Consider the following 13,243-nt stretch of genomic DNA (forward strand, 5'->3'; position numbering starts at 1 on the left):
CAAAGCCTGAGAAGGTTGAATTATCAATGACTGAAGTGAAAAAGGAACTTATGGCATAAAAGTGGTACACCTGACAGATCTGGGAGTCATGTTTAAGGTGATGAAGTTGATAGTGTGTGACCAATAAATGAAATTTTCATTTCATTATGAGTATTTACATATTTTATTTATTGTTCTCATGTTTTAATTTATTATTTAGGGCATTTAATAGTATTATTTTTACTTTAAATTACAGTCGACCCCCCCTATAATTACGGTCCCTATAATTACGATTCCTATAAAACTACGAAAAAATATACGTATTTTGGAAATGTTGAGTCAGATTAGTCTAGAATCGATTAATTTTATGGAAGAAAATCTTTCAAACAGCCGTAGTCCGTAAACTTGACACGTGTCGGGTTGTGATCGGAAGGATTTGTAAGAAATCGGATTCCTAAAGAATGGAACGTATCTATATCTTATAGGGGGGTCGACTGTATGTGTATTTGGTGTTTTAAGTACTGTATTTTGATGAAAATATGAAGTAAAATTTACTACTTTTTAGGGCTCAAAATCATGGTGCTCTTATTCTCGACAGGTAACCATTTTTACAGTGAAAGTATTTACAGTAGTGGTCCATCTAGGGACCANTCCGCGACGAAAACAATGTTGAGCAATGGCAATGTCGAATGGTGACACTCGGTAAGTAATCCTACAATTTTTTGTTTATAGCGTAGTTTATACGGATTATTCCCAAAAAATATATACGTATTTTGGAAATGTTGAGTCGGATTAGTCTAGAATCGATTAATTTTATGGAAGAAAATCTTTCAAACAGCCGTAGTCCGTAAACTTGACACGTGTCGGGTTGTGATCGGAAGGATTTGTAAGAAATCGGATTCCTAAAGAATGGAACGTATCTATATCTTATAGGGGGGTCGACTGTATGTGTATTTGGTGTTTTAAGTACTGTATTTTGATGAAAATATGAAGTAAAATTTACTACTTTTTAGGGCTCAAAATCATGGTGCTCTTATTCTCGACAGGTAACCATTTTTACAGTGAAAGTATTTACAGTAGTGGTCCATCTAGGGACCAACCTGTGCAGTGGTCCGTTAAGCAGATGGTCCCTCAACCGAATGGCTAGAGTACCTAGATTATCAGAGTAGCGACACACAAGTCATCTCCTCCATGTTCTGTCGACTTTCATCACGTGACCTCTGAGTTTACATTAAGAAATTATGNTTAAGCAGATGGTCCCTCAACCGAATGGCTAGAGTACCTAGATTATCAGAGTAGCGACACACAAGTCATCTCCTCCATGTTCTGTCGACTTTCATCACGTGACCTCTGAGTTTACATTAAGAAATTATGATTATTTCAGTTTAATAAAGCATTTTATTCGTTTTTTTATTCAAGAATATGACGGATGGATGAATTGATACCTTTATTAAACTGAAATAATTCGTGATGAATGGAACAAGTGGATGATGACTATTGCTAATAAAAGTTTAACACCAACAAGGAGAATAAAACGAGCCAGCATTGCACAAGTGTGTGATTGGGTGCTGTGTGCTTGGGAAGGTATTAAAACGGAGATCATTATTAAGTCATTCAAGAAAACTGGAATATCTAATGCTCTGGGTGGTACAGAAGATGAGGCAATCTATGAAGATTCTGATNTTATTATTATTATTATTGTATTCCCATTAAGATTCTTTAACTATAATATTTTAATAAAAAATGCATGCTTTTTCAAACAAATACATTGTAAAAGAAAAATTGTAATTAAAATGCACATCAGACATTTGTTTACCCTCATGAAGTAAACAAACAATCCATCTAAATATATCTTGAAATGATAGTCCCTATTTAAAAGACTGAAAAAAAACAATTTTGTTTTTGAACTTTATTAAACTGTGGAACAACTTAATACATTTAAATTTTTTTAAAAAGTTAGTGATTTGTAATAAAAATACTAATGGAGACATACAAATAATTGAAGATACTTTTACAATCAAGAAAGTTAATAATAAAAATACATTTAAAAAAGTGAAAATAGTGAATAGATTTACAGAATCAAAATTTATAGATTTTTAAATAGAAAAAACATTATTTTTACTAAGTTTATATAATTCACAAGCAATTTCAAATTACAACCAAAATTAACATCTTCCAACTCACACTATGCTATCAATATATGAAAGAGACTATATTAGCCTATCATTGTAGATAAATATCAACAGAAATGAAATGAAAAAGAAGAGTTCTCAGTCTCACTTACAGAAAAATAATGAAAATAAAAACAAAGTTTAGGATGTTAAATTTTATAGACAGATAATAGATGAAATGGTTTGATCATTTGTCAATTATCATTTTTAACAAGTTACCATATATTGCCTTCATAGGAAGACAATGGATTTAGAGTAGAGAAAGCCTTTGCAAAAGGTAGGTAGATGGCATTGTCAATATCCTAAGGCAGTAAACACTAGCTAACAAGGAACAGCACAGTTGACACATGCTAATAAACTTTAGCTCCCCTCGATATCACAAGGTAAAAGAAAACAGAAAAATAAGAAGAAAAAAAATTTATATAACAACAGAAATATAAATTTTGTATTCATTATGCAATATAAGACTTTTTCAACAACTCAAGGTAGTTTTCTGTATTCAATATAACAGAACCCTAATTATCCAGGACAAACTTATGAGTGAGCACACTACTTCTTTTCATACTGTAATTCATAAAAGAAAGTTTAAAATGATAACATGCACTACAAAATAATTTGTTCCTGTTACTTTTTATCATTTAACTTCAATGTGAAACAAATTACACACATTAAATTATGATAAAAATAATACACTTTTTTTTTCTTAAAACCATTGTAAGTAACAATATTTGTATAATAAAATGATGTAAAAATTTTTGTTGTTATATGTGATTAAATTTACTAAGGTATAAAAAGAGGCTTAAAGGTGACATACCATATAAATCTTTTCTGTTCATAATTTTTAATTCGAAATAACTGTGGCCACCTGTTTTATCTGAGTTTTTGTCATCTGAGATAGCATCAATTCATATTATCTCAGGATTCTACAGTATAAAGTTGTTTGATAGATCTTGAAATATTTCATATACAGGTAACCCCCGTATAATACGGCACTTCTATAGCACAGATTCACTCTAACACGGTTCGAGAATTGGGAACATCCCCCATATAACATGGTGCTTTTATAGCACGAGTTCACTCTAACACGGTTCGAGAATTGGGAACATCCCCCATATAACATGGTGGTTTTATAGCACGGGTTCACTCTAACATGGTTCAAGAATTGGGTAAAACCCTCGCACAACATGAAATGTAATAAAGGGTGCATTCTTTTATACTTCCACGTAACTCCGCGCGAGCATTCTAATTGTTTTTGTGGCTACTTTGAACGCTCTTTCAACAATAATTCAACAACATTAATAATGGTTAAATTTTACAATTGGGACCCTTCTTTTGCCTCTAAAAGCTCATTTTAGAATTATAGATTTCTCCATCACGATACTATCGATAGTGCGGGCGCCGCCATCTTTCTTTCACCGTTGTTCCTAACTGCCTACAAACAGCAGAGCACTCCCGTTACAGAGCGACCACTATTAACGAACGCACCCAATAACTGTTACCAGTTGATGATGCTCATGCTGAGATCATCATATAGGATGAATAATCCTCTGGTAAAATATTTGCTTAAATAATAAAGAAGTATTTTACCTATGAAAAAAATGAATAAATCCAATTTAAATAAGGATTTAACAGCATGTTTTTTAATGTTTGGAACGTAACCTCCCTTTTCACACTAGTTCTTTGTTTCGTATAACACAGATTCACATAACACGGCAATTTTTTGGAACGTAACTCTCGTGTTATATGGGGGTTACCTGTATTATAAAATAATTTGTGAATGATGCAATTTTATACATTAATGATAAGTGACTATAACAACATACACTAACTGATAATTTAAGCTTTGAAATCTCAGGAAAACAGAATCCATGAAAATTTTAGAAATATTGTGTGCTCAAGAGATTACTAAATGATAAAACTATTTGATCAAATAAGTTAATGTAATAAATTAACAACTAACAGATTTTATCATTATATCTTATAAAACTGACAAATAATTTTATTATTATATTCTTTGAAAATTAATTATGAATTCATATTTTTCATTAAATAATTAGAATTAATTTCATTATAATAGCAATTATTGATGACAGATAACTATAAAATATTTCTGTACCCTTTGTAATTATTTATTCATTGAAAAAAGCTAAAACCATTATTAATGTAATTAAGTATTTCTCTTCATTTGATTTCAGTTTACATATTAGATAAAATTAAATAAATTCAAAAAAATAAATCCCATTTTTTTTACATATTTTTCTTTACTTCTATTTATTTTCATCATTATAATTTTAGTTTCTGATATCATCAAAATTTTGCTCTAATATTAACTATAGAGATGTTTAGGTAAATACTTTGGATATCTTAAATAAATATAGAATTATTGTTTTATATCCTTTACAAAATTTAGTTCTAATCAGTTACTTAAAAAAAATTTTCATTTGTAGTACACACAAATTACAAAGGGTTACAAAAAAATTTGTTTTCCAGCACATTACTGAATAACTTTTTATATCTGTTTAATTAAATACCAAAGTATTTTATTTACATAAAAAATGATAAATTTAAATATATATTCAAAATTCTATAAAACTATTATTTCTTCATTTATTTGTATAAATAACTTATAATTATTAACTATACTAACTAAACAGTAATAAATAATTCTATATGATTAAATAAAATTACCTTTCATATTGTGCATTGAGTTTATTTCGACTTTTAAATTTAAAAAATTTCTTTTCTTATTATGAAACTTTTCCTTGTAATTGACTTCTTAAATTAATAATTGAGAACTGTTTAGCCAATTCAGTTGCTTCTTCTAATGCTCCAATAGTTATTAACATTTGTGCAAATTCTTTGATGATGTCTCTAATTTACACATTTTAAAACAAAAAATTATTTATAAAACCTGAATACTATAATAGGACATTTTAAATACTTACTTAAAATGTATTTCATCTTGACTTTGGGCAAACTGTTTTAAAAGACGAGCAAACATCTGTAACTGAGGTAATGTTTTACTTCCTTTTAACTGAGAAAACCAAGCTCTTGGCAAAGTTGATACAATCTAAAAAAATTGTATACAAGTGAGATTTTAGTTATTATAATTTTAAAAAATTTAAAATACGTTCATAGATAATTCTGAAAATTAACAGAATTTTATTCTCAATTGAAATGAAATTAAAAATAAAATATACCGTTCGACACTTGTCAACTGTATCTTTCTGCATCTGTGAATTCTGCAGTGCAAGAAGAAGGTATCTATTTAATAAACAGTTGAAAGCCAAATCTTGCAAAGATTGTTCTGATAATATTCCATGCCAACTTAAAATATTTCTTAAAAGCTACAAGAATAAATTTTATAAATATATTTCAGTTTTATAATACTGAATTTAAATATATTTTTTTAAAATTAAGATATAAAAATTTACTTACTTTTACACATGACCAGAACTGTCGCTGAAAAAATGTCACCGCACCTAATGTTCTATTTTCCAATAATCTACATTTGATAAAAGTATAAAATAAATTTTATTTTAAAGTTAACTTATTACTGAATAATACTGTTTGTCCAATAAGTATCAGGACTGTTTTTTCCTGCCAAGTGGGAAGGGATGAAGGATGGTTTCTGTAGGCAGAATTGGTGGTGGGGATGTAATGTAAGCTACAAGACCTGGCTCAGTTGTCTCCGAGCCTTTGGAGTGAGTAATCGTGCCCAAATTAAAAGTATGTTTAGTGCTCGCATTGAGAGTCAAGATTCAGCAGTGTTTTGTAATCAAATTTTATGTTAAATTGAACAAATCCACTAGGAAGACTTTTGATATGATCTGCGAGACTTACAAAAACGCAGTCCTGTTCCAGATTGCGTATTTTTGAGTGGCATAAGAAATTTAAAAATGGCCAGGAAGATGTCAAAGACAAACAATGCACTGGATGTCCAACAAATCAAGAGTGAAATCGATGGACATTGTCTTCTTTGATGCTAAAGGTGTGGTCCACAAGGAGTTTGTGCCTGCTGGACAAACAGTGAATGGTAAATTTTTTGCAAAAATGCTCGAACATTTGAGGATTAGGGTCTGCTGCATCCAAAGGGAGATTGCAGATACCTGGATACTCCATCACAACAATCACCGTACAGTCCAGATGTGGCTCCCTGACTTCTTTTTGTTCCCTCAGATCAAACGGAGCCTGAAAGGAAATTGTTTCAGGACAATTGAGGCGGTCAAAGCGGCTTCGACAGGGTGCTAGAATAGCCTTGAGATTGCTGACATCCAGGGAGCGTATGAAGACTGGAAAAAGTGCTGGCAGCAGTGTGTTGATGCAAGAGGGTCATATTTTGAAGACTATTAACTCACTGTACATATATCTTCAATAAATTTCTTTTTATAACTTCAGTCCTGGTACTTATTGAACAAATCCTGTATAAATTTACATAAGCATGAAAGTTTTAAAAATAAATTATAAATCTGACTTACTCTCTTGGATAAAGTGGTATAAAAACATCTTCATCTAATGTCCTATAAATTCTTGTTATAACAGCATGTAAATATTCCTAGTTTAAAAATTAGTATAAATTATAAATACATACAGACATATGTGCATACAAACACATACACAAAATATTCAAATATTTAACACACAATTCTTTAGTATTTAATATTATGCGTTAACTTTGATCTGATATAAAAAGCCTTGCAATTTGATAATCTTTACAGAAAAATCAATGAAACATTGCTTTCTACTGTCTGTACAAATACTCTGAAAATAATCTTTTATACTTTTATGGGATTGGAAAAATTAAGTTTTTCTATGATTTACATATGTTTACATTAGCAATGTTTGCATATGTTGTAGAGCTTTACATATAAATGGGTAAGCAAAGTTCAATTTTTAATAAAACAAGCTAATGTTAATTAATAGACCACAATAAAAATTATAAGTATAATAAAATAAACTGGCCTTAATTTTGGAAGGTAGATCTAACCTCCCACTTAAGCTTCTAGAACAATTATCACATCTCAGGAAATAAACTTTCAATAGTAAATGAACACAATGTATGCAGCTTAGACTGAGTTTGGGTATGGTTAGTATCCAAGTATTATCTCTCCCCCCCTCGCCAACCTCATAAAAACTAAATTCAGTGAATTGTATTTTATTTATTGTTAGTATAACTTTCCTTTTTCTTTTTTTTTTTACACCCACTTGTTATAATAATTGCAGCAATCTTTAAGCTTATTATTGTTATATTGCCAAAATATGCTTACTTTCTTATTAATTTTATTGTACAGAACACCCACGTTTCCAGCTTTTATACCTATACTTCCCCATATATGGGTTGCAACAATATGATTTATATCATTCCATCTGTGTCTCATTGGTTCTGTGTTTTGGAGAACGATTTGTTGCATTAATGTAATCATTTTACTGAAAAATATTTGAACTTTCCATCTCTGGAAGGTTTCCACCTTACTCAGATTCTAGTTTTTGAAAGTCTTTCTGTATAATACAAATTTATTAACTGACAAATTAGTTTTTCAATTAACTTTTATACATTATTTAGAAAATCTACATCTGCTTTTATAACTAAAATTTTTCTTTGAAATTTTGAAAGAAATTTCAAAACTAATAACAACATTCCAATGGTATAAGTCATAGTGGAACACAGAAGAAAATTTAAATGATAATTATCAAATGCAAATAACATAAAACTAATATTTTTTCATAATCTAGATAATTTACTGTTAAAATAATGCTGATATTCTCTTTGTTTCAATCAAGTGTGATCAATTAGGAAATCTATAAATTTTGTGGATGCATTGTCTTCTGTGAACATTTTTATGTTAAAACAATCATCATCAAACAGAAACATGGTTTTGCTCATATAATGATAAAGACAAAAAACACTCAATTCCACAAAATATTTAAGTATTTAATAAAAATTGGTTTATATTTTAATTCTTTTTGCCTCTATGTCCTTACTTTATTGATTTATTTTTTTTCTTTGTCTACATTGGAATATCATTGTTGGGTATAATATTGTTATCTTTAAAATAAGTTTTTTAAAAATTTGTTATAGAATATTATTGTAAACCTGCTGAAAAGGCACCTTCAGGCCTGAAACACAAAAACAGTGTACAGGTGAAAATAAAGTTATTTTAATTTTTCTGAATAAGATCTCCTCTATTTGCTAAACAGAAACTACACCAGAGTAATAAGTTCTACTAATAGACAAAGTCCAATGTAGACAAAGATACAAAAGAAATTAATAGTTTATATTCTTCTATTTTTATTCTCCATTTGATTCTACAATGATATAAACTGATAACAACATTACAAAGTTAGATTATATTATAGTAGTGAGTCTATTAATTATTCAATTAATAAAAAGATTAATACAAAATATCATTTCCATAGGGAATATCTGATAGAAAATTAAAAATTTCCTGACAAATAGTACAAAAGTATTATTTATTACAAATATTATTATTAAACTGATATTACAAAAGTATAATTTAAAAAAATTATACTTTTGTAATATGTAATATCAATTTTTATATACAATAAAAAAATTTTTTAAATAAAAATCTCAATTTTAATATGATGATAAACTTACTTGAGTATTTTTGCTTTTTCCATTAATATTAGGGTAATCTTCAATAATTCGTTTTGTAAGATTAACCAACTGCAATGTCTGACAAGTAGATACAGGATCCCATATTTCACGTGCTATAACTAAATAAAATATTCAGCATTATAAGTTCAGAATTTTTAACAACAAAACTTAAGTTACAATTATTAATTTATTGAATTTTTGGGAACATAGTGATATCAAAAAATTTTAACCTATTTAAACAAACCAATATTGAATTTCTTTCACATTTTCAAAATAATAAAAACTTTGAGACCATTACTTTCTTCCAACAGTATTTGTATATGAAAATCCAGCATTTATATCCGTTATATAAATAAATGTTAAAAACCATGCATGATTGCAGTGATCTGAATATTAATAGAAATGCTTATTTCCTAAAATTTACATATAACAATAAACAAACAAAAATATAATATAATGGGCAATAACATGTAATTAACTGTAGTTAAAATTTTGAGAACAGATTTTGGAACAGTTAGTTATATAAGAATAAATAATAGGTTTTTAAATTAATGAAAAATAATAGTAAAGAATGTATGTAAATTTTTGGAAATTTAGAATAAGAACACAAGAATTGTTTTCAGAGATTACAAAAGTCTTAATATCCATTCATTTTTCTTCATAAGAACATTAACTTATTTAATAATACTAAGTGTTAATAAATTTTTTTGTTTATTTTATAGAGTTTGTCAAATAGTTTTAGTGAAGAACTGGCACGATAGCAAGAAGAAACTATATCTTTCTAAATAATTTCATGAACGTTTCTTTAAAATTTAATATTTCAAAAAAAAAAAAAAAACTCTCTTTAGAAGACCTAAAGGAAATGACAACTTCCTCATTGAAAAAATGTGATTATTTATACAACTTTCAAATGTTATAAAAATTTTAAATAAAAAACTAATACAAGTGCATGGCCAGTGTTATTCACATTTAATAAATATAAAAAATATAAATACGACTTTACAAAGATAAATCTTTACATTTTGTTCTTCCTTTTCGCTTTACCTGTTTTACGTTCTTTTGCGGAGAAAGTAGCCTCAAAAGAAAGGTTGTCTCCAAAGTTTTGTGAATTATTTAAGGACTGCTGATGGTGTGAACGGCGAAAAAGAATGACAAAATGCAAAATTTTATCTTTGTAAAGTCATATTTATATTTTTTATATTTATTAAAAGTTATACAAATTATTTTAATAATTAAATAAGATATTTCTACATATTTTGAGGGAGTTGGCAGCTTCTTTAACTTCATATAAGTTCTTATTAATCCAACTACATACAGGCCTATTTCCTTCCTTTATAGTTTAAGTAAAAATGCTTTCCAGCTGGTTTTATTCAATCTCAGAGTGCAAAAATATACTTAATTATCATTTATTATCTTACCCAACAATATAATTTTCTTTATGGATACCTGTTGTTTTGATGTTTCTTTCATTTAAAGATTATGATCATTTTTTTGTACCTTGAATATATATAATAAAATCCATCTTAGAAACTTCCACTTCCTTCTTGCACGCATTATTTCATAAACCTTAATAAATTAAAGTTTACAGTGTCACATGATTAAGGAATGTGTTTTAGTGTGTAAGAAGGAAGTGAAAATTAAGATAAATTTTTTTGTACAGTAATACCTCGACTTACGCGAACCCGGAGTTACGCGATTTTCAAATCTCGCTGATTCGTCTTTTGTTTGAGCGCCACGCAACTCTTGATTACTCACTCCCCTCACACTATTGTTCAGCTTACATGTTCGGAAATGTCGCACGGAATTGACGCATAGCTACAATTTATTTTGTGTTATTTATTTCTGTGTTTGTTTTATCTATGGAGACTTGAGATGTCATCTATTATTTCATCCAAATGAAGTAGAACTGATTCTTCTGCATCAAACAAGAAAAGAAAAACTTTATCTTTGGAATGTAAAGTTAACATTATTAGAGACTTCGATACAAAAATGAAAATTTGTGAATTGCAAAGAAGTTTGATCTACTGGAATCGACGGTCAGAACAATTATAAAAGATAAAGAAAAAATTCTGGAAGCTACGAAAAATGCTCAATCTTTAAATTCAAGCATTATTCATAAACGTCATGGTATTATTGCTGAGATGGAAACAATGTTAAAATTATGGCGTGATAATCAAGTAATTGTGAAAAATTGTATAATAATATATGTAATCTTAGATAATACATATGTATTATCTAAGATTTTATTAAACATTTTTTTCTAAATTATTGCTTTTTTTAGTCTCCGGCCCCAATTAAAAATTATTTGTATGTATTAATATGTGAAATTATACCCCGACTTACGCAATTATCGTTCAGTCCCAAATATCGCATAAGTCCGAGGTATTACTGTAGTTCCATAGTATAAAATGTTCATAAGGTATGTTAAAGAGAAGAAACATCTTGACAGAAAATTATATTGTCAGGTAATACACAACAACTAAACATGTCTTTGCACACTAAAGATGAAATAAAACCTATGCCAGAAATGCATTTGTACTTTAAATAAAGTGTCCAGGAAAAAAGTATGACTATATGTAATAAGAATTATGTCTTTATACAGAAGATTGATCACGTACCATAATGGTGATTTGTATATTACCCATAGTTCCAGTTGTAGGAAGTAGAATAAAAGCAACTGACCTACGTGCTGCTGTATATTCTGAGTTTTACTTTCGATAAGTAAGGTTTATCTATTGCAAATATGTCACCTAAAATTTCAGATTTTTGAGCAGGTTATGTAACTACTCTTTCTGAAGCAAAATATTTGCAAACTCAAATTATTAAAATGTGCAAAAATCGTGGTTTTAATGTTTCGCTATATTGGATACAGTCAGTTCTCAAAAGAAATGATTTGCAAGAGCCAGGACCGTCGTCAAGTGTTTAAATTTGGCTCAGAAAAAGGAATGTCCCAATCTGCACACCAGAGGTGATAGCAAAAGTGCAACAACTGATCAGTGGTTCAAATCCAAAAACCCAATGAAGTATTGCCCAGAATGTTGGAATAGCCCAGTCCACAGTTCATGCCATCATTCACAAGAATTTGAAACTGAAGAAATTCCATAAAGGTCGAGTTCACAAACTGCTGTCTCATCACATCCAAGAATGAAAGACCAATTGCCGAAAACTGTACGAAAAGTATCTTTCGGTAAACAAGTGGCAGTTTGTAGTCACACTAGATGAAGCATGGATGTACATGAACATTTGTAACAAATCGCAGGCAATTTACTACAAACCATCAGATGGGAGACCATACCAAAAATGATTCATGGAATCTTGCAAAAGTTTTCTGTCAGGCTTTATGGTCATTGTGGTTTCTTGTTATCGTGGTAAACTTTACATCAAAAAAGTTGAAAAAAACACTAAAATTAATTTGACGTACTACCAGACTAATGTTCTGGAACCTCTATACCATGAAGAGATCCCTACTTTGTATGGAAATGACCAAACAAATGTATAGGTGCATCAAGACAAAGCTTCCAGTCATACCTCCAAATTGACCCAAGGTTTCGTCCATGTATTGGAACAGGAAATGGGAATCCATACTATCCCTTTTGATGACATTTCCGTGAAGTCACCCGATGCGACTCCAGTGGACTACTGTGCGTTTGGTCTATGAAATAAGCTCTGGGAAGCTGTCATCCAAAAACAATGGCAGGCTTATGAAAAGCCTGTAAGGAGGAATGGGACCATTTGGACATGAATGTTCTTCAAAGAAATCTTCTACAGTGGAAACTTCAATGTAGGGCTATAGTTTCACAACATGGCCATCAGATTGAGCATAATCAAAACTGATGCCATGGCATTTAGGTTACTTTATAGGTCTCTTAATTCAGTATTATGTAATGTGATCAACCCTCTATATATTAAAAAGCTCAAAAATATTTCTAGTTTTATTCAAAATTTTGAAAGTTCAATTCAACTATTATATAAATTGTTCTTAAATAAATTTATAAAATTAAAAGTAAGCAAATTATAAATTGAATCATGTTACATAAAACATATTACATAAGTTGCTTAAAATATTAAATTTAAATTTTAAAACTAACCTGTTAATTTAGGAAGAACTACTTTTTCAACAATACTTGGTATAAGATTAAGATCAGGATCGTCTGAATCTATATCTTCTAAATTTTCATTATTACAACTGTAGAATATTAAAACTTCATACCATTTCATTTGTTCAAAATCAGCTCCACTCTATAAAATAAAATTAAATATCTTCATAATCATCGGTTTTTAACAAATTTTCCAATCAATGGCCTTCAAGATAATTCACAAAGAAAAATTTTTGAAACATTCTTTAAATAAAAAAGTTTATAATCCATATTATAAGAAAAATGAACTAGTAAAATACTTCATTTTGAAAAAAAAAAATAATTAAAATATAATTTTTTATCTTAACTAATAATAAACTATATAATTTTTATTTTTCCAT

The 13,243-nt window shown here is 28.8% G+C and overlaps 1 protein-coding gene across 1 annotated transcript in view; it reads right to left on the bottom strand.

The window, feature by feature from the left end:
* Positions 1–4,840: 4,840 nt before the first annotated feature.
* LOC111617828 (PAX3- and PAX7-binding protein 1-like) overlaps positions 4,841–13,243 on the bottom strand; it is an 89,403-nt gene continuing 81,000 nt past the window's right edge. Inside the window, exons 13-19 of the mRNA XM_023359139.1 lie at positions 12,855–13,005; positions 8,767–8,885; positions 6,629–6,705; positions 5,589–5,655; positions 5,351–5,497; positions 5,096–5,220; positions 4,841–5,021 (exon numbers count right to left, since the gene is read on the bottom strand). Coding sequence (XP_023214907.1) covers positions 4,898–5,021; positions 5,096–5,220; positions 5,351–5,497; positions 5,589–5,655; positions 6,629–6,705; positions 8,767–8,885; positions 12,855–13,005 — 810 coding nt within the window. The 3' untranslated portion in view covers positions 4,841–4,897. The remainder of the gene's footprint in view (positions 5,022–5,095; positions 5,221–5,350; positions 5,498–5,588; positions 5,656–6,628; positions 6,706–8,766; positions 8,886–12,854; positions 13,006–13,243) is intronic.

The sequence above is a fragment of the Centruroides sculpturatus genome, unplaced genomic scaffold (assembly GCF_000671375.1).
Source record: "Centruroides sculpturatus isolate CEXI.00-Female unplaced genomic scaffold, Cexi_2.0 scaffold104, whole genome shotgun sequence".
NCBI lineage: Eukaryota > Metazoa > Arthropoda > Arachnida > Scorpiones > Buthidae > Centruroides > Centruroides sculpturatus.